Source organism: Prinia subflava, chromosome 14 (assembly GCF_021018805.1).
Source record: "Prinia subflava isolate CZ2003 ecotype Zambia chromosome 14, Cam_Psub_1.2, whole genome shotgun sequence".
Classification (NCBI taxonomy): domain Eukaryota; kingdom Metazoa; phylum Chordata; class Aves; order Passeriformes; family Cisticolidae; genus Prinia; species Prinia subflava.
The window spans coordinates 17,297,538-17,317,087 of record NC_086260.1 but is presented as its reverse complement, the minus strand read 5'-3'; the positions used below and the strand labels follow the sequence as shown (position 1 = coordinate 17,317,087).

Genomic DNA, 19,550 nt, shown 5'->3' with positions numbered 1-19,550 from the left:
CAGCCAGGCGGAGGGAGCTGCCTCAGCCCTGCCGGGCGGCCGAGCCCCGGCCCTGTCCCCGGACAGCGCCGCCCGAGCCCCGGCCCTGTCCCCGGGCAGGGGCGGCGGTGACCCGGAGCTGTCCAGGGTCCTGCCCCGACCCCGCGGCTCCCCGGGGAGCTTTTGGCACTTCCCGCTTTGTATAAACGCGCTCCCAACCCGCGCCTTTCATCACAGCTCAACAGCACATCTCAGGAGGCTTCCTCTACCTGCAGAGGGATTTCATCCCCAGAGCGCTCCTTACACTCATTCCCGAGCACACATGGGAATGCCAGCTCCGCAATTACCTGGGAAGGTAAATCGCTGGGAGCTTGCACTTGTGAGAGTTGTAGGAAAATGAAACAAAGTGCGTTTTTCATCGTATCTGCAGAGTGCAGGTACAATGCTGTTCATATTTTCATCACTAGGAAAGCTCCCATTTGTGATTTGATGCTTTTGTACGAGACAAGTTCTAATAGCAGACACACAAAGAACCCTGCCGAGGGGTCCTCAGGAATTAACATGAACATAAACCACAGCACTCAGAGAAAATACATTCCAGAATGCAGTATTAGCAAGTCAGAATAATATAAGCTCTTTTGAAGAAAAGCTTTTATTAATAAAGCTAGCAGGCCCCTACCCAGCCTCTCAGGAAATGCAGAATAAACTAGTTGCTGTTACTCAGAGGCTTGTATTCCACTGCTGATGTTACAGGCTATCACATTTTCATATTTTCTAAGCCTGCTCAAGCAGAAAGAAAATTGCTATAGAAAACAACTAAATCATATGGTTTAGACCTTTTGTATTCAATAGCTTACTTTATGCTCTTTTGTTAAAGGCAACCGGAATTACCTTTAATTCCTTCTCCCCAGAACATTATTCCCACAAAATTACTCCTTTGCCTTCATGTAAATATGAAATAATTGCTCTGAAAAGCACTTTTTTGCTAAGGCATTTCAAGTTCTACTAAATTACCTACTAAGGTAGCTTATTATGTGAAAAAGCATTCCTTCTCCTTGGACAGCTTTTTAAGTGGGAAAACTTTGCCATAAAGTTAACTGGCATTTAAAATGTAGTTTTAAAGTATTTCCTTTAAGGTACTGTAAGCAAAGAGAGCACCTTACAATATATATAGTATCTTTTATTAGAATGGTTTCTTTTTGTTTCATCTGTGACTCTCAACAGCAAACCCACCTACTCAATTATTCACTGCACCTGTACCCAATCATTCCACTTTTGTAAACCTTTCTCAGTTTGAGTAGAGACATAAACTGTAACAAGGCCATAAAAAGGGAACAGACTCCCACATTCTGATCTCCTTTACAGCATATTTACATTTTCCTCACAGACAGACACAAACCTTCTACCTGCAGAGAACAAACTGACTCCTCTATTTCAATAATTCATCAGTACAACTCACATCTGAATTCTTGGCCATTCCTAAGTAGCCCAAAACAAACACTGCCACACTGATAAGGTACCAAGCTTCTGACAAACAAGCTCAGTAAATAAACTACTTTAAACAGTTTGCCAGGGTAAGGGGATGGGCAGTGGGTTTTCCCCCAGTGCCTTTCCCAGGTTTGGGTAATAAAAATGGAGTTATTTAAACCTACACCTAACATCATACACGTGTGAGAATAATGCCCCAACACCCCGCCCTTATCATTCATTATCAATGAAAGACCAAGCACAGAATGCTCAGAAGGTGCTTGCAATTACAGACAAAACACATGGTATTATACTAAAGTATTTAAAACCTGTTTTGTGGCATCAGGAAATAAACACAAATATTGCACCAAGGAACCTGAAACACCTAAGGAACAAAGCCATCATTTTAAATCAAAATCCCATGAAATAAGATACAACTATGGTAGCAGCAAACTTGGAAAAAATATTATCTTTGGTTTAGTGACCTGTAGCATAAACATGCATTTCTTCCATCACAGGAAACTCATTAAGACTTCCTGTTATGAAGTGGCTTGGCTTAAATAAACCACAGTGAAAAACAAATCCATATGTAAGGCAGGAGGGACAAGAACAAAACCAAGCAATACACTTAAAAACAAGAGGCTAACAGGTCTGAGAGTTAGTGACCACAGTCCAAGAGGGCTGCCAGTCCAAGCAGACTTGCCAAAATGAGGGTTTTTTTCATCAGTTAGTTCCCTTAGATAGGGAGTGACAGTCTGTGGTCAGGAGAGACTCAACAGAAGTTGTCTCACCCAACTTCAGTTCATCTTCTCCCGTCCTGGAACTTTTGTAGCATCTGAGTGAAACTGTTTCACACATCTTTAGCCTCACAGATGAGCAGCAAAATTAATTCACAGTAACTAAACACAACACAGGTGGGCTCTGCTAGTATTAAGTAAATTCACCTCTGATTCAGACATCAGAAAAAGACCTCCCAGCACATGCTTCCCATCAAGAACAGCAGGGTACAATTTGGAATCAGAGAGACTGAGGAGTGGATTTGTGAGGCCTTAAAGCAATAAAAACCACATGCAAACTTCTACTCCTCTTAAGGGAGATAGGGAAGCTCCCATATAAACTCAGGATAGATGATCACTAGCTAAAGCACATTCCACAAGAAAAAGGTTAGGGGGTTGTGACAGGTTATATCTGAACCTGGAAAAACCTAGAAGGAAGTCTTTCATTTAAATGGTAAGGTGGGGTGAGTGAAACTAATCCTCATTCCCTGTGTGTCAGAACAGGGAGTCAAGAGCTACAAAGAAAAGGCAACCTAGGAATTAATTTCAAATGAATATTTTGTCATCTCAAAGTGAGAAATTCACCATTCCTGTCACTTCTTGGTTGTGCCCATCCAGTAGTGAGGGAACACACAAGGTAGGCTGACAATGTGCCTGGGGTAAAGCCTTTCCTACCTGTACCAGAAGAGACACAGCAGGGCAGTTCCCACACTCCCTCTGGCAGAGAGCCACCACATCTTCCACAAACCAAAAACCTGATTCTTAACACATTTTAGCCCTTCAAATATGAAGTTTGAATGATGTCACTGGCAGGTCAGCTGGCAGCGCAGCTTTACAGCAACTGAACAGGGGCATGAACAAAAAGGTGGCACACTGGACTGTCAGATCTTAAATAATTTTGCTTTCAGAACAGTCCTTCAGTTCTTTGTAGATGAACATCCAGCAGTGAGGCACAGAAAAAGTCCTCCTTCTCTAATAGCTTACATTTAAAAATATTTTCTTTTTTTCACTGAATGCAAGCATGGTAAAATTTATCTAGAAAAGGGCATGTCTGGTTCAGCCTTTGATTTAGCCACTTACCAAAGTTTCCTATTCTTCATATGTCAAATCAAATATTTTTCAAAGAAAGACAGTTTCTGTGCATAAAGAGCAATTGTGCAATGTATCTCTGGTGCCATTGCTTTAATTTCTTTTACTACAGAGGGCTCAGTATCATTAATCACAACTAAAGCATTAGAACATCTCCTAGTGTTTCCTTAAAAGAAAAAAAAAAAAGAGAAAAAAAGAAGACAAGTTACTTCCTCCTTATTAAGTTTAAATACCAGACAGTCATGGGTAAGAGCTGGAGAATGATACAGCTGCACACAGAGAATTACTGCTGTTCCAAAGGGGCTGACTGCAGTCACAAATCTCAAGCTGCCCCTGCCTACAGCCTCTTGTTCCTCCCTCTGTGCCAGCACCTCTCTTGTGCCAGCCAGCCACAGCACCAGAGCTTAAATGCCACCAGTTCTGGATGCAGCTCCAGCAGCTGTGCCACCCCTCCTGCCCCAGCAGCCCGGGGACAGCAGCAGTGCAGGTGCCCTGCTGTTTGCTGAGGTCTCCCCCTCTGTCCTCAGCCACAAGGTCCTGCTTTTCTGTCACATCTGTCACAAAAAGTCCCATTTGCTGAGGAAACTTTAAAGGGTTTGGAACAACACACCAGGCGTTTTGCATATGACAAAAAGTTGTGCTGGGGTGACTTTATCATGCCAATGGGTAGAAACATTCAGACAAAGGTATCAGACAAACATAAAACAGCCCCTAACACTGAGGGCTGCTCTTGTACCAGTGTAACAGGCTCGTGTGGTGTCACCAGCTTCTCCTCCTGCTCAGGGAAAGGCACAAAACACTGGAAGAGAACGTGGCTGGCAAAGCTGGGACAAACAAACCTACCCTCTGTTTCTGAATATATGAACTTCTAAGAGTGATCAGTTGCTATGTTTTTGCTCTAGTCTGCTTCGGACACAGACTCCTTTTCTCAGCAGTACATTGCAAGGACTGGTTGCCCTCCTCCCACTCCCTTCTGCCACGACTGCATCAACAGTCTCCTCACAGTTCATGGTTTAGCAGTACCTAAACCAAGTCAGAAAGTCAACAAGGTGTTCATTTTTCTAGTCCCTACTTTTCATATTCACTTTTTCTTGTCTTCACTTAGTCCAGTGTTACTGTAATATGCATACAGATACTATTTCCAGAAAAAAAGATACCACCCTGATAACTAATATCTGTAGTTCTTCATCTTTTGATGCCCAGTCCATAAGAATTACCTATTTGTGTCCCTTAAATCCAAAACCAAGACTGTATACCCATCATCTTCTTATACAGAGGTACTTCTGTTTGGAAACTGCTAAAACTTCTATAAGTATGAGGCTGCTGTCACTGACCAAATGCTACCCCAGTGATTATTGTTACCCCTCAGTCACAGGATGATAGCTACACACATAGCTTTTACAAGAGCAATGTAATTGTTAATAGTGACTGAGACACTAAGGCATGCAAATATAACATGTTAGCAAATGTCTGAGTTAATCATAATAGTATAACAAAGGCATGAAAAGGCATCAGTGCATTTCTACTGTAAACAGGATCTTGGTCTTCAGATCAAACTATAAAACACGTCTCTGATATTCTCTTCTCCCTCTCCCACTTTTTGCTACCAGCAAGGTCACACTCAGCTGAGTAATAAATGGCACTGGGTTTCTTTTCTGCTTCTCAACTCAAAGGATACTAACGAGACCACAAGACAGAGACAAATCCACCAGAACTGTTTCACGCTGTTGTGACTCCCTCACCACAGGGCTGGAGCTACCACAGACCTTCCTTGCCTTTCCACCAGGCTCAAAAAGCAGCGTGAGGAGCTCTGCCCATCAGCTGAGCTCCGGCAGCGGCCACACAGCTCCCGGGCTGCTCCAGTTCCCGGGAATGGCCCTCAGGGAAGCGGGGAAGGATTGAAACCAGTGTGACTTTGCCGCTGGGGACATGACAAGGCGCACCTGCAGTAAAACTGATCAGCCAAACCCGTGACTTCTGTACACCCCAAACCCGAGCGGTCCCGCACACACCGCCTCCTCCTGCTGGCACTGTTCCAAGCAGAACACACACCCACCCAATAAATTCTATCGGCACGGGTACGAGCATTAGGAAGGCAAGTTTAAGAAAGCGAAGGACTTGAGCCACCGCCTCTGAGGCCTCCCCGCACGGCCCCGCTCCAGCTCACCCGGCACCCACAAAGCGGCGCCGGCGGCTGCGCCCCCGAGGCCGCCGCGGCCCTTCCGAGCCCTCCCCGGCCGGGAGCCCGGGACAGCCCCGGCCCTGCCCGGGACGGCCTCGGGGCAGCGCGGCCGCGGCCCCGCTACCGAGCCCGGCCCGTCCCCGGCCGCCCGCCCGCTCCCCGCCAGGCCGGAGGCCGCGGCCCCGCCACTCACGCATGAGGGTGCTGAAGGCCACGACGCCCAGGAGCCCCTGCAGGAAGATACCGAATCTGTCCATGAGGGCGCCGTTCTCGCAGCCGCGGTCCCCGGGCCCCGGCGCCCCGGCGGGCCGCGGGGTGCCGGCGGTGAGGCCGAGGCTGCCGTTGGGCGGCGGCGCCCCCATGGCGAGGCCGGGCCGGCGCCCTCAGCGGCGCATGGCGGCCGTGCCGGCCCCGCTCCCTGCGCTCCCTGCCCGCCCCGCTCCCGCCCCGCCCCGCCGCGTCACCCTCAGCGCTCCGCCCGCCGCACCGACTGCACCGGCCGCGCCAGACGGCCCCGAGCCCGCGGCCGCGGTAACAGGCTGGGGTCAGCCCCACGGCTGCCCGCTGCGCTCGGGCAGAGCCGGCTGAGGGGCACGGCACAGGAGCGCCCGGTGCTGCGGGCAGCTGCCAACGCCGTGTGGCTCCAGCACCTAAACACTGGCTCCAGCTTCCAAACACTGGCTCCAGCACCTTAACACCGGCTCCAGCTTCCGAACACCGTCTGGTTCCAGCCTCCACCCCCATTTCTACACCGCACCACAGCCCCGAGGAATCCCCGGGTCAGAACCACAGCACCCGAGGCTTTGCTTAGCCCGGACCGCACAGGTCAGGCAAGGCTGCTGTCACCCTAGAAGGAGGAAAGTATGACCTGGGTTATTCAGCAAAAATGCTTCATCCTTTATAAAAGGGCAGCCCCCTGCCCAATGGATTAAACAAAACATGTCAGCACTTTCATTTGGAAAACTGGACCTGTTGGCCAGCGAGCCTTGACTGATCCCATTGTGCTGTACCTCTCTCCATCCTCTCCAGCCAGAACTGCATCAAGTTTAGGTTCTTATTTTTAGTGTGGAATCAACCCAGGTCATGCTGCATTGTATTGCTTTCTTACACAATCTCTTTAATTTCTTTAAATAATTTTAAATCGCTGTCTAAATATGAATTCACTTATAAATATGACCCAGAAAGCACATTTAAATATATCAGAAAGCAAAGCCAAGCACATGAATCAATAGTTCTTTAAATAACATTTGTTGTGTCTACATTGCAAGCCTACCTACGTGACTGTCCTTCTTGGAAGGTAATGCCAAACAGTATTGGCACACAACAGTGATTTTCTAATTTTTAGGCTGTGTCATAAATGTCTGGAAGTTGCAGCTGGAGAAAGAAATACTCTCAGGTCTCTGACCTAGAGAGCACACAGTCAAAATAGTCTGTCCAGTGCCTGGCCCCAGGTTAATGCTCTTCTGCTCTGAGCTGCCAAAAGCAAGAGCTCAGGAAAGCAAATAGTTATCTACCAGAAAAGACATGAACCCTTTCTCTCCCCCTTGCACATGCTGGTAACAGCCACCGAGCACTGCATTTGCAACCTGGACCTGACCTGCTTGTGGCCCAGGGTGGTTTTTTAGCTTTCAGAGCTGCTGCTGAACATCAGACATCTCACACACGTACCTGACCTGGACCCCAATACTGGTTAAAGATTTGCCTAATGCTATTTATACACAAAACTATGTTTCAGACATGAATCTAGAAACGTAACTCAAAGGGCTTATGCCTCATGTTACTCCATATTCCATGCTTTAGACCAGATCATCCCCCCTCAAAATACCTCTTCAAGGGTTTCATCTCATCATGACTCCTATAAGCCTTTCTGAAACCTCTGGCAGACAAATCACTGCCTCCTGCTATGTACTCTTTGCAAGCCTTCAGATTTCTCTCAAGCAGACAGTGCTCTGTGAAGGCAAGTAGAAGATTTATGTTAAATCCTACATATTTATAGAGGTCTAAAGACAGTGATAAGCAAATCAGTTTCATCCCACTCCTATGCATTTTCTGCACCCAGTGTAAAATCAGCTCAAGGTAACTGAAGTGCAGCCAAGAAACAAGTGCTGAGTACAATCTGTTGGAATGCCAAGTAAGGAAACAAGAACTTTGCAAGGCAAAGTTGTTTCTGAAATATCCTGTGGACTCTCATGTAATTCAGAAGAAGCAAAGCCAGCCTGTTTTAAAATTTCAGTTTGCTGGGGTAGCGCTAACCTTTACAAAACCATCCAGAAGGAGCTGCAGCACCTGCAAGGTTTGCAGTGGACTGTATCAAGCAGCTTCCAAGGTTCAAATAAGGCAATAAAATAAAATTACTGCAATTTGTAGGTCCTGTCCTCGGCTCCTGTATATTAATTGGATTCAGCACCCTGTGAAACAAAACCTGTTACCTTAGAAGAAGCTTTGATAAAGAGGATTCCTGCATTTGAGGGAACTGAATAAACCAAATCAAGCTCTTTAACATGAAGCCTCTCTAAGTGGTATTTATGTGGCTTGCATTTACCTTTTATGCCAGTAATGAAACACACCAGACAGCTTTCCACAGGTTTCCAAGATGGAAAATTGCTCAGTGTCAGCAGCGATATTTATGATGATATTAATACCAAAGCCATCAGTAACAGTTTAAGTATCTTTTTTAATTTTCTTACAACCACTTAAAACTGTCATATAACACAAACTTTTGTACACTATTTACAGACAAAACAAGTAAAATATCCATCCAAAATATTTTTTTAAAAAATCCTCTGATTAAATTGTTACACCTGCTCAAACAATGGTGGGACTTAATAGGCATATTTTCTTGTGCATGTTTCTCTTCCATGTAGTACTTCAGTCTCACTGCATATATATATTTTCTTTTAAAAGTTAAAGAAAGATAAAACAAGCAGAAGGGACACAACACAATATGCATTTAAATCTTTGTTTAAGAACAAGCAGCTAATTAAAAAAGGCAAAATACAGGAAAAGTGCATCAGTTCCAATGAGTTAGTATAAGAAAGAGGCCCACAGGTGTGGAGCTGGCACCCTTTTGGGCAGAAACTCCTAGAAGACCTCTGATTGTCTATAGAGATTATTTTAAATTTATTTGAAACAGAAATTACAAAAAAAAAAAAAAAAAAAAAAAAAAAAAAAAAAAAAAAAAAGAGGAGAGGAGAAACATGACACCTCCAGATTTTTTTTTGTTTTGTTTTACCATGAGGTTTCTTGGAAACTGGTGCTCAGCTTTCAGAGTGGGTGAGAATTCCTTTGTGCCCAGAGCTCAGTGTTGACCCATGAGCTGAGACAGAGCCCCAGGGCTGCTCCCCCGATCTGTGCCAGGCCAGGGGTCCTGTTGTTTGTGCCAAGTCACTCAGAGCCACTGCCTTGGAACTCTGTCAGTGCAAGACCTGCTCACTTCCACGGCTTAAAGCTGAGCCAAACACTGCTGGCTGGACACCTGAACAGAGCAACTCTGTCTTCTCATCAAAAGTCCACTTGCATGTCTGGTGCACTTCAGAACAGATGCCACGCTGAGGAAGCAACAAATGACCATAGAGACAAAGTGTCACTAACCTTAACTCATTTTCATTGTCTTTCATACAGATTGGTATTTTGGTTTTACAACAATAAAAGAGGCTTGTTGTCTCTGGTGTTCCCAAGTCCCAGTGCAATCCTTCACCCAAAAGGCTGCCTTTGAAAACAAGGCTACATGCACGTTTGGGGAAGGGTGGCAGCACTCTGAAACAAGGGGTGGGCACACAATCCCTTGGAAGGGGAGCCTTCATTCTACAGCTGAAGTCTCCTGACCAAGCCTTTGTCTTTGTGCTTAGTTATTTTCAGGTAATCTGAGCTCACAGTAGGCAGTAACCAGGCTGACACTTTGTGACAGGACTGGTTAAGGAGTAGCTTTGTACAGGATCATATTTTTGGCTTTCTGGTAAGGCTACTTCATCTAGTAACAACAGATTTGGTCCAAAGGTATCCAGTCTCCAATTCGAGCTTGATAGTTTTGAAGCCTATTCCATTACATTCAAAAATCTCACAAGCCACTGGGCTTTCTGCTAACAAAGTACCAAGGCTTTGTACTTCATACAGAAGAATGGAGTGCTCAGTCCAATCGACTGTAAATATATTTACACTTCTGTGGACCTAGCAGCTAAATACTCCTTCCCTCCTTTAAAGCATCACTGGAATAAAGAACAAACATTAGCAAATCCTAAAACAACAACAAAATACTGCTAAAAGTTGTGACAGGGAATGTAATCTTTAAAACCGCTCCTGAACTCTTCTGAAGGTACTGTTTCCATTAATCCCAGGAGAGACTGCAAACACTCCTGGAGTTCTATACAATACAGAAATTAATCTGTCTTTTATTTCATTCCTCAAAGAGAACTTCCAGAAATGTTTAGAGTTAGGGAAAAAGTAGTCTTCATTCATCAAGATCAGTGCTGTACCTCTCCTCTCCTGGAAGGACTGCTTTCAGTTTAGGATGGACTGCAAGCTGCTTGGGCTTAAGGGATAATTCTACCACATTAAACCTCCACTGCATTTTTCTTCTGTTACAGAATCCTTGAGTTGGTGCAGAAAGCACACAACAATGACCCAACAAAATCTTCCTGCCTAACAAGGCTAAGCTTAGCACAGCCATAGTGGTACCACCAGGTTTCTAAAGCTATGATGTGCAAACTCAAGACTGCACAATGCATATGAAAATATGACAAGCAAGAACACAAACCCTCAGCAGGTCAAGCCAAGGGTAAACTCCTGTTACCAGCCACACTAACAGTACACAAGGCTCAGTGGAGAGTTCATTTTCTGGTACTGAAGACATCTGTAGAACATCAGTGCCTTTCTCCTGGACTCCAGCTTTGTTGTACTGTATGGTGAATTATGTGCTAGACAACAGCACAAACCCCTGAATCCTAAATTCCTGCAGTCCCAGGGATTTCTGATGGTGAAACATTGCTGACACCCAAATCCAAGATTCAGCCACCAGCTACACAAAATCCAGTTTTGAAGAAACAGAGTGACTAAAGCAGCACATGAGCTCATTTCAAGTCATACTGGAGTAAGATGAACAAGTAAGTGCAGTTGTGTCATCTGCCACACATAGAGAAAGAGGAACTTGAAACAGAGTCAAGTAGAAACATCATCCATCAAGATAAAGCCCCAATTATTCCTTTTAAATCCAGCAATAAAACAGAGTGCATTTTTTTCCAGGAAACAGAGTGTACAGTACCCGTGTGCAGCATAAAAACATTTCACAAATAATGAAAACATCCCTTTTGAAAATCTCAACAAAAATAGATCCCACTGGGACCAGACTGTCAGTGCCTCCCAAAACAAGGCAGAAAAATCCAGCCTATAAAACATGCCAAAGGTGACCAGTAAGTATCCCACTAACAGCTGAAACTGCTGACTGCTTCATTTACTGAGAAAAGGAAGTATGACATTTGTATTTAAAACCCTAGGCACCATGTTAACAGGTCCACTAAATTACACATTCAGCTCTGTTCTCTTCTGACAACTACTTAAAAAGACATCTGTCTGTCTATGGGGAAAGGTGGAAGCAACATCTCTTGGCTATGCAGGCCAATCCTGCCAGGCATCAGGACAACAGAACTCTGGGATCCTACTGCACTGACCCAAAGGCATCATCTTCCAGCCCAGGAGTTCTCCACTGGTCAAATTTCTCAAGATGCTGACAGCAAAGCAGCAGTGTTTCTTTAGAAATTTTTCAAGCCTAATGGCTTATGAATGAGTTTGTCCTAAGGGACTGGAGTACAGGCAAAGGATAAGAGCCAAAACTTCCATTTACTGGCCACATATCTGGTGTAAGGAGGAAAAAGGGACACTTTGATTTCAATCAAATTGTGTCTTCACACTCTGCTTACAAAGTGGGAGAAAAATTTTCCTAGCTACACACTGCCCTCCCTCAAGAATATTCAGCTAATATATAGTCTGTCATTTCCATTTTGATTCTGGAATGAAAAAAATAAATATGATTTTAATACTTGTGTGAATAGTTCTGCCTTGACTAGGCATTTATTCTAAGGGGCAAAAGCAACAACCCTCAGTTACTGAGCTCTGCTTAGTGCCAGCAGTTTTCACTGGAGGAAGCTCCCCCTCAACACCAACGTGGCAGGCACAGTCACAGCCTGTGCCAGCTCAGCCCACAGAGCACAGAGCACAGCCTTGCTGAATCGTGCTCACAGCTCTGCAATGGACAGTCACACTGGGCCTAAGGGACACTGAATCATTCCATTTGACCAGAGTAACTCCTGCCCATCAGAACCCAACTACTGCATCTTTCCTAAACCAATTCCTGCAGCAAACACCTTCCTAACTCAAATGCATTGGTAGGCCAGGGGTTTCCTGCAGAGATGGATTTGAATAGGACATGAAGGAGCAGAGCTGCACCCATCCAGCTCCAGCCTGTGCTCCTCCCAACACTCTGAGAACAGGCAGAGTGAATGAACACAAGCCAGCTAAAACTCAACACTTATTTGATGCAGATCTTGAGCCTAATGCGAGTTTCCCCACACCTTTAATGGAAAGTAACATAAACCCAGTTACTCAAGGTGTAAAGCACTGGCCTACAGTAAGTGGCTGATTGGGTTTTATTACCCTGGAAAACTAAAATCAGCAGTTCATCCTACTGTGAGTCTACTGATGAATTAAGATGTCCCACTGGTCCTTTTCCTTTTCTGTAATAAAAGCACACAAATGCCTTGCCAACCCACCAAATTTTCATCAAGTCTGATCAAGCATCTGTAGATAGTTAAAAATACAAAGTCAAGCTCATAAGAGTGTCCAGAACGCAAACAGTGGCAGAGCTACGTTGCAGTCCTCTATTGATTGCAGTTTCCTTAGTGTATTCTCTAAACAGATGTTCAGGTAGCAAAGCAAAAGTCTGCTGACAGGGCTCTATGTACATGGCCCAATTGTTTGCTAGAAGAAAAAGGAAATAACTTCATACAATAAAGAAAAAAATTAAAAACCTGATAACCTAAATATAGAAAATGCAGAGGCACTTTCTCTTTCCTTCCTCATGTCCTACAGTCTGCCTGTAAGAGAAGTGCAAAATAATTAAGTTTTCTGACATCTGAAAAAAAGGAAACATCCAGGTTATGCCTACAGAAGTTTCAGCTAAAGCTTTGGAACAGAAGCTGTGTGTGCTGACGTGGGTTTGCACTCTGGACATGTCCACAGAAGTGAGACTGCTGTGCAGCCAAGGGACCAAGTGTCCAGAAAGAGCAGCTCCCTCCCTTTTTAGTTCATCGCTTCTACTGTTCAGGCTACAGAGGTAGTAAAAACAAAAGCAAAACCAACAACAGTGAAACAAACCAAAATAAACAAAAAAAAAAACTTCAAAAGGAACCACACCCTTTCTATACTGTACATTCAGAACCCTGTGGCCACATTGTTGTCCTAACAATGAACAAATTCATTAAAAATCTGAACATTAACACACGAATGTGCAAAGAACACATTCCAAAGTCAGTGCTGTGGTAAAGCAAGTGTTCATCCACAGGGAGGGAAGGGGATTCTGTGAAACATCAGGAACAGAAAGGTTATTTCTGGCAGCCTACATGCGAACGTAAACAGGATCCATTTCTTCTTCTAAAGTTCTGCGCCAACAGAACTATTGAAATGTCATTTCCCACAAGAGGAGACTTCTCTGTAGTCATTAAAAAATACATTAAAAAAAAGGGAACCATAGAGCAAGAGACTATTGTGTTCCCGAGCTGGCAGCTGGTAGAGTAGCCCCTGTGTTTGCATTGGTATTTTGCTCCAGATGTTGTCTTCCTTCTGTTGAAATAGAAAAAGACGAGGCTGATACACACTTTTAGGTCACCAGGGCCTCAGTTTAAGTTCATTTGGCTTTACTTGCTAGAGAGAAAGGAGCTTGTTTTTGTAGTTGTGCTTCAAAGATCCACTTCAACTTAGCTGCTCCTCAGTTTGCAAACTGCTGGTAGAAGGCAAGTTTGACCCTCTCAATGTGATGGCAGAGTTTAATAGCTGGTCCAAGTTTCAAGTCCATGCACTCCTGAACAGTGGGCAGGGTCAGCAGCAGCAGTGCCTGGCCATCGATTTCCTGTCAGAAGACAAAAATTCCATAGTGACTTTGTTGTTATTCTCCCTGCTCTTTCAGCTTTGACTTGCTGTAATTTCAGATTTGTGACCGTTTGTGAATTAGAAGTTTCTTTCATGCTCTCCCAGGCAGCTTAGAAATCTGTCACACACAACAAATTAACTCCTTTCTTAAAATGCCAGCACAAATCCACTGAGGCACAGACTCTCAGGAGATTCTATTGTAAAAAATACAACCAAACAAAAGAAACCAAGGGAATTTCATGTAGAAAGTAATTTTAACCAACCACTGCATCTTCCTATAGAAAGAGAGATTCCACAAGGTGAAGTTTATCTGGAACATCCACCACCATAAAACACCCTAACCCTTACCTCTAATAGTAGTTTTAATAGTCACTGTTTTTTGGCAGATTTTAACCATGTAAATAAAATGTTGACTCTTGTCATGGTGCTTTGTTGTAGGCATTATTTGTAGATTTAGGATTCAGATGCTCTGCAGACCAAAATATCCCTCCCCCAGTAGTGAAAAACCTGAAAAATTCTGGTCATTCCCTGAACTCTCCTCTCTCAAACTGCTGCAGGTTGCACAAGTGTTTGTTTCCTCCAAACCCTATTAAAAAAAAATTCATTTTCTGACTCCTTAGAGGATAAGAAGCCAAGTGGCAGATTCAACATTTAACAGACAGAAAATGATACCTGATCAAGGAAAATCCTTGCCAGCGGAGCACAGTCGGTGGATTTGAGGAATCGTACCACATCAGCCACGCTCCATTCCAGAGGGTTACTGTCCAGCTGCAGCTTTTCAGCAACTTCCATCTTTATGTCCTAAACAAGTCAAAAGAATTCCCAAAATATCACATATACTTAGTCTTTATTCCAGTCCTACAACACAACCATAACAAACATCACGGATTTTAATTATTCTGTAGAGTTTTCACTCTAAGTGCCCATCACAGAGGAACAGAGAACACATATATTGTGGTTAATACTCCCGAGATTTTGGTGCTTGCTCAACAGGGAGCAAGAAATCTACATTCCAGGTTACCTTTGGCGAAGGAGGTTTATTTTCATCATCAGAAAAGGAAAAGGTCCTGAGCTTCCTCTTCCGCTTGTCTCGGTCCTGAGCCAGGGAATGAGACAGTTCACTCTGCGTGGGAGATGAGGATAGGGATTTCTTCTCTGACACCTCTGATTCTTCAAGGAGTTCATCTTGGTGCTCTGAGGTGCTGTCCTCAGTCAGAGACTCTTCATCCACCTCATCCTGGTCATCCTCCTCTTCTGCCCCACTGCCCTGAAGAGTTAGGAAAAACGAAAAAAAGGCAGCTGTAAGTCTGGAGTTACAAGGAACTAACGTTTGCTGTTTCAAGTGAAGCAGTCAAAGGTCACATCCCAGATCTATGGGCAGTGTCCTACCTGGGGAGACCCAGCTGGAGTGTTATCCACGGACGTAGAAGAACGTTTTTTCTTATGAACAAAGAAATGTTTTCGTCTCTTCCGTCTTTTATTTGGTTTCTTCATGGCCACTTCCATGTTGCTGTGGCCACCCGGGGGCCGACCTATCCGCTTGTTTTTCCTCTTTCCGTAATAGTGTGCTACCAGGACAGAAGAAAGGAGCAAAGTGTGGAAATGCACCTTCAGTGCCACTGGTTATGTTTGCCCCTCATCAGGACTGGAAAATCAGTACAAGGACATTTCCCAATAGGAATCCCACTTCTGCAAAACTTCCAAATCACTATGTCTGTATTTTGCACTTCAATTTGGTTTAAGGAACAAGAGTTACTGATCAGTTTTGTTTGCTCTGTAAAGATTTACTTCCTCCATCTCTGGGAAGCCCCCAAATGATCCTATTTTATACAAAAATTATCCAAGACATGGTCCAATCTAATGGTGCCTTTTATGATGATTTGTAGTTTTTAAACATGGCCTCAATGCACTTTCCATTCTCACAGTGTCAAATGGTTAAAGCCAGCCTACAAAATCCCTAAAAACTAAGAAAAGAGCTTGAAGGTGTTGCATTTTTAACCCACAACAAATTGGTAAAAGCAATTATAATGCCACGTAAATTACAATATTGGTCAGTTGTACAAAAAGTTGCTATAAAAAGATAAAGTTTTAAGCACACAACAGAAGTAAAGCACTTAATACAGAATTTTTTCTCCCCTACACATTGGAACATGAATATTTTGTAGGCCTCTCTATGTAGTGCTTGAGCTGCTCCTTCTCATGTCAAAGCCAAAAGAAACTAAAACATAACACTCCAAGCTCCACCTTGGTATGGACCAGGGAACTACTCACTGTACTTTGTCTTTGTCAGGACAGAGCAGTTCTCTGAACACTTATCCAGCACCATCTGAGGGCCAAAGAGGTTTGGACAACATTCCAGCTTGATGCACGTTTTCCTGCAGAAATCTGCCACGCGATCCGCCGTCCTCACAACCTCCACGGTCGCACGGTAGCTCTTGCCTTTGTATCTAGCATTGAAAACAGGGCATAATTAAGGATCTCCTAATTATCAGGAAAAAAAGGACTTAATTCAGAGGTGTACAAGAATACTGAGATCAAACTGAGGAAAATATGAGCAATGATGAATTTTATGGACTGCCAAGTCTGGGAAACAGGAGCTCCTGTCTCTTATGTCAGATCCCCAAATAAAGAAAATCCGTCACCAAGGTGGCTGCAGTACCAAGCACAGCAACACTGCCCCATCAACAAGTACAAAACACCATCTGAGAGGACTGTCCCACAGTTCAGATATTTCATTTTCTTTGCTTACAGACTGTTTGCTCTCTCTTTGCTTTTATGGGCCTGCAGAAATGCCCACTGTGACATGGCCACATATTCCTCAAACCAAGGCTGAGAGCGCCCACTGAGCTCATTCAGGTACCAGCAGACAGCTTTTGGTGATGATGAGCCTTTCTGTGCTCATCCTATGGAGGCAGGGGGACCACTGCCACATTCCCAACCAGCTTTTGTCCAGCTGCTGAACAATTCCCCAGGACAGTCACTTGCATGACTTCCCATACTGCTCCTGTTTGATTTAAATGAAGAAATCATTCCTTTTTGTCCACCAGCCTTGCCATTACACTGAAAGAGCTGCACTGTGCAATATCTGCCAGAGCTGCTCAGCATTTCTGCTCTGCTCTCCCAGCACAGCTACAAGCATGTGCTGATATCTACCAGAGATGTTTCAGCCTGCAAGTACCTAATTAATACCTTGAAATAAACAGCTGAATCATCATAGCCCAGATACCCCTGGTGTCACTACTGTGGCAAATGAAAGAAAACAGTAAATTCAGTGAGACTAAACAAATATATTTTTCTTTATTCCTCAGCTATACCTTCTATTTACACTAACCTTTGTCACTTTCCTATTGCCCAATTCAGAGCAATCCTTCAATATATGGAAAGATGTCTTTTTATATATGAAACAGATCCAACAAAAGAATTACTGACATGTTCAAAATTATGTAGGGAAGTGTGTAGTGGCGTATTGGGAAAATCTAATCTCTAATATGCAAACACAGTGACCTAATTACAAAACCATCCCTAGACTATAAAGGAATATCTGGACTTATCAAATATATGCAAATATGTTCACTGCTTTTTTTTCCTAGCTGTAGAAGTAATCTTGCAAAGAAGCTTCAACCCAAAAAGCTCAGCAGGAAAACTGGGAGTGCTTTAGGGTAGACTGCTGTAGAAAGACATCCATGTCAGGTCATTTCAAAGCTTCTAACTTTATTTCTGAAGCATCTTTTTCCACTAAGAAATTTCAGTGGAAATGCCTGAGAAGCTTCCCAAGCAGTACATGTTTCTGCTTTAAAACACTGACAAATTATCTTCAGATGAATTAAGTAATCTTAAACCTCACCCACAAGTCTGTCAGTACAATGTTGTACCAGTGCCACACCAGTCTCTAGCTGCTCACATGCCTGCAGCAGAGTACACTGCCATATTATGGAGCATTAAAACCACATGCACTCCACCAGAATTCATAAAGAAATTTATAAAGAATTTAAGATTTAATGGTTGTTGGCATCTTGATACGCTCCAAGTGATTTTTCCTTTCCTGAAAATGCAAGTTAAAGCACGGACTGTGGAGAACAGCTACTGAGAGTGACCAGAGAGGGAAGAGGACAAGAATTTACTTGGCTTTCAGGGTCTCCCCATGGCCATGCCAGGCAGCCTCCTCGTCCAGCTGCAGCTCCCGCAGGACGCGGCTGGGCTTGTAGGCGGCGTTGATCAGCAAAGTGAGAACCTGCAGCGCGGGAGGGAAGGGCAGAAAACACGTGTAAGTTATTTGTACAATAAATCTGGTTTAAAGTGCCAGGGCAGAATGGGAAATTACTTCTATTCATCCAAATTATCTAGCATCAAAGCACTCATTCACAGCAGGATTACAGACACCTCCTGACGGTGCCAAAACGAACACTGAGAGCAGCCGACACTTTGGGCCTTCCCAGCCCTCAGAATTTGTCTGCAGAGTCACGAGTGTATCCAGCAATTTCCAAGTCATTGCCCTTGAATTACACATCACTAAATTAATGCCTGGGGCTGAGTACTCCCAAACTTGCATAACCTTGGCTAAATCTGAGCCATTATCTTAAAGATTGTATGTCATGTGAAGATGTGCCAAAAAATGCTGCGGGATTTTGCTGCCTGCTAACCTACTGCTTACAACAAAACCACAGTGCAGAATCCTAAACTCTCATCTGTTTTGCTTCCATGAACCATGATAAGGTCTGCATTTTAATAAAATGATAATTTCTCAGGTACTGTAAAGTAACTTGGAAGTTGTGAATAACCTGAAGTTAGTGGGGGATGGTATGAAATGTGCACTCTAATTGTACTTTTTATGCTCACTATGTGCTTATTCCAAATCGTTCCCAACTGGGTGCATAACAACCTTGACATTACAAATTTGCAGTTTCATTGCTACTAATACAGCAGTCCAGAAATCAAAGAAAAGTGTCACATATAATGCAAGCACCAAACTCTCTCTAGGTTTCCTACAAGACTCACGACTGAAATGAATACAACTGAGCATGCTGGCTGAACTTTCAGCACCACTCAGCACCTGCACATCAGCAGGATTTGGGCACCCCTTCTGCTTCCAGGCAATGAGGCAGAATAAACCTTCAAGACTAAATGAAGCTGCCACAGAATTTCACATTTGCTCTTTTGCAGTTCTTACAATAAAGTACTGAAACAAGCAGGAAGGATAGGGTACTTTTCTGCATGCAAAAATGGACCTTTTTCAATAATCTGCTTGATTCTTGACAACCAGACTCTTGTTTTACACCATGTCTGCCAGACAGTCTTTCTTAAGGTCCCTCCCTGTTAAGATACTCGGTAGTGAAGACAAAAATTCCAGGTATGTTGAGCCAATTCTTATATATAAAGTGATCATTTCATTACAGGTCAAGAGTGCATATCCAGTTAGTTATGTCTTGGGAGATTTCCAGCCTCTCAGGTCAGATAATAAGCACCCCATGATCTTGTTTGAAATTTCAGAAAAATAATTATTACATTAAAGTATCTGAAAATTTGCTGTGAAACACCTTCTGGAGAAGAAGCTCTCTGGCATCAAAGAATGGCCTCCTTCTCCCTCAATTGCATTAAGAAGCCAAATTGCAATTTCAAATGATCCAAGCAAATTGTATCCAACATATAAAACACAGATAACTCTTTTCATTTCCCAATTACTGAATGTAGTTTGCCATTTTGACTAAGAAAACCTCTGTTTTACCATCAACAGTGCAAACCGTAAAGGAATTTTGGTATTATCTCCAGCTAAATTCTGTTAACTAAAATGGAAACATTTATTGCAGCTATAAAAAAAGATACTAACTCCTTTGATTGTAGTAATTATAGGTTATACTGTTTTAACAGAAAATAAAGTTTAGTAGTAGAAGGCTGAGTGTTACTTAGATAAATGAGAGGTTTTT

The 19,550-nt window shown here is 43.6% G+C and overlaps 2 protein-coding genes across 2 annotated transcripts in view; both read right to left on the bottom strand.

The window, feature by feature from the left end:
- Positions 1–5,931, bottom strand: part of LOC134558301 (musculoskeletal embryonic nuclear protein 1) — a 40,103-nt gene extending 34,172 nt beyond the window's left edge. Inside the window, exon 1 of the mRNA XM_063412002.1 lies at positions 5,687–5,931. Within this exon, the coding sequence (XP_063268072.1) occupies positions 5,687–5,855 (169 nt within the window). The 5' untranslated portion in view covers positions 5,856–5,931. The remainder of the gene's footprint in view (positions 1–5,686) is intronic.
- A 2,698-nt stretch (positions 5,932–8,629) lies between these two features.
- Positions 8,630–19,550, bottom strand: part of SFMBT1 (Scm like with four mbt domains 1) — a 74,477-nt gene continuing 63,556 nt past the window's right edge. Inside the window, exons 16-21 of the mRNA XM_063412000.1 lie at positions 17,751–17,860; positions 15,901–16,076; positions 15,019–15,197; positions 14,651–14,896; positions 14,302–14,430; positions 8,630–13,609 (exon numbers count right to left, since the gene is read on the bottom strand). Of these exons, the coding sequence (XP_063268070.1) occupies positions 13,469–13,609; positions 14,302–14,430; positions 14,651–14,896; positions 15,019–15,197; positions 15,901–16,076; positions 17,751–17,860 (981 nt within the window). The 3' untranslated portion in view covers positions 8,630–13,468. The remainder of the gene's footprint in view (positions 13,610–14,301; positions 14,431–14,650; positions 14,897–15,018; positions 15,198–15,900; positions 16,077–17,750; positions 17,861–19,550) is intronic.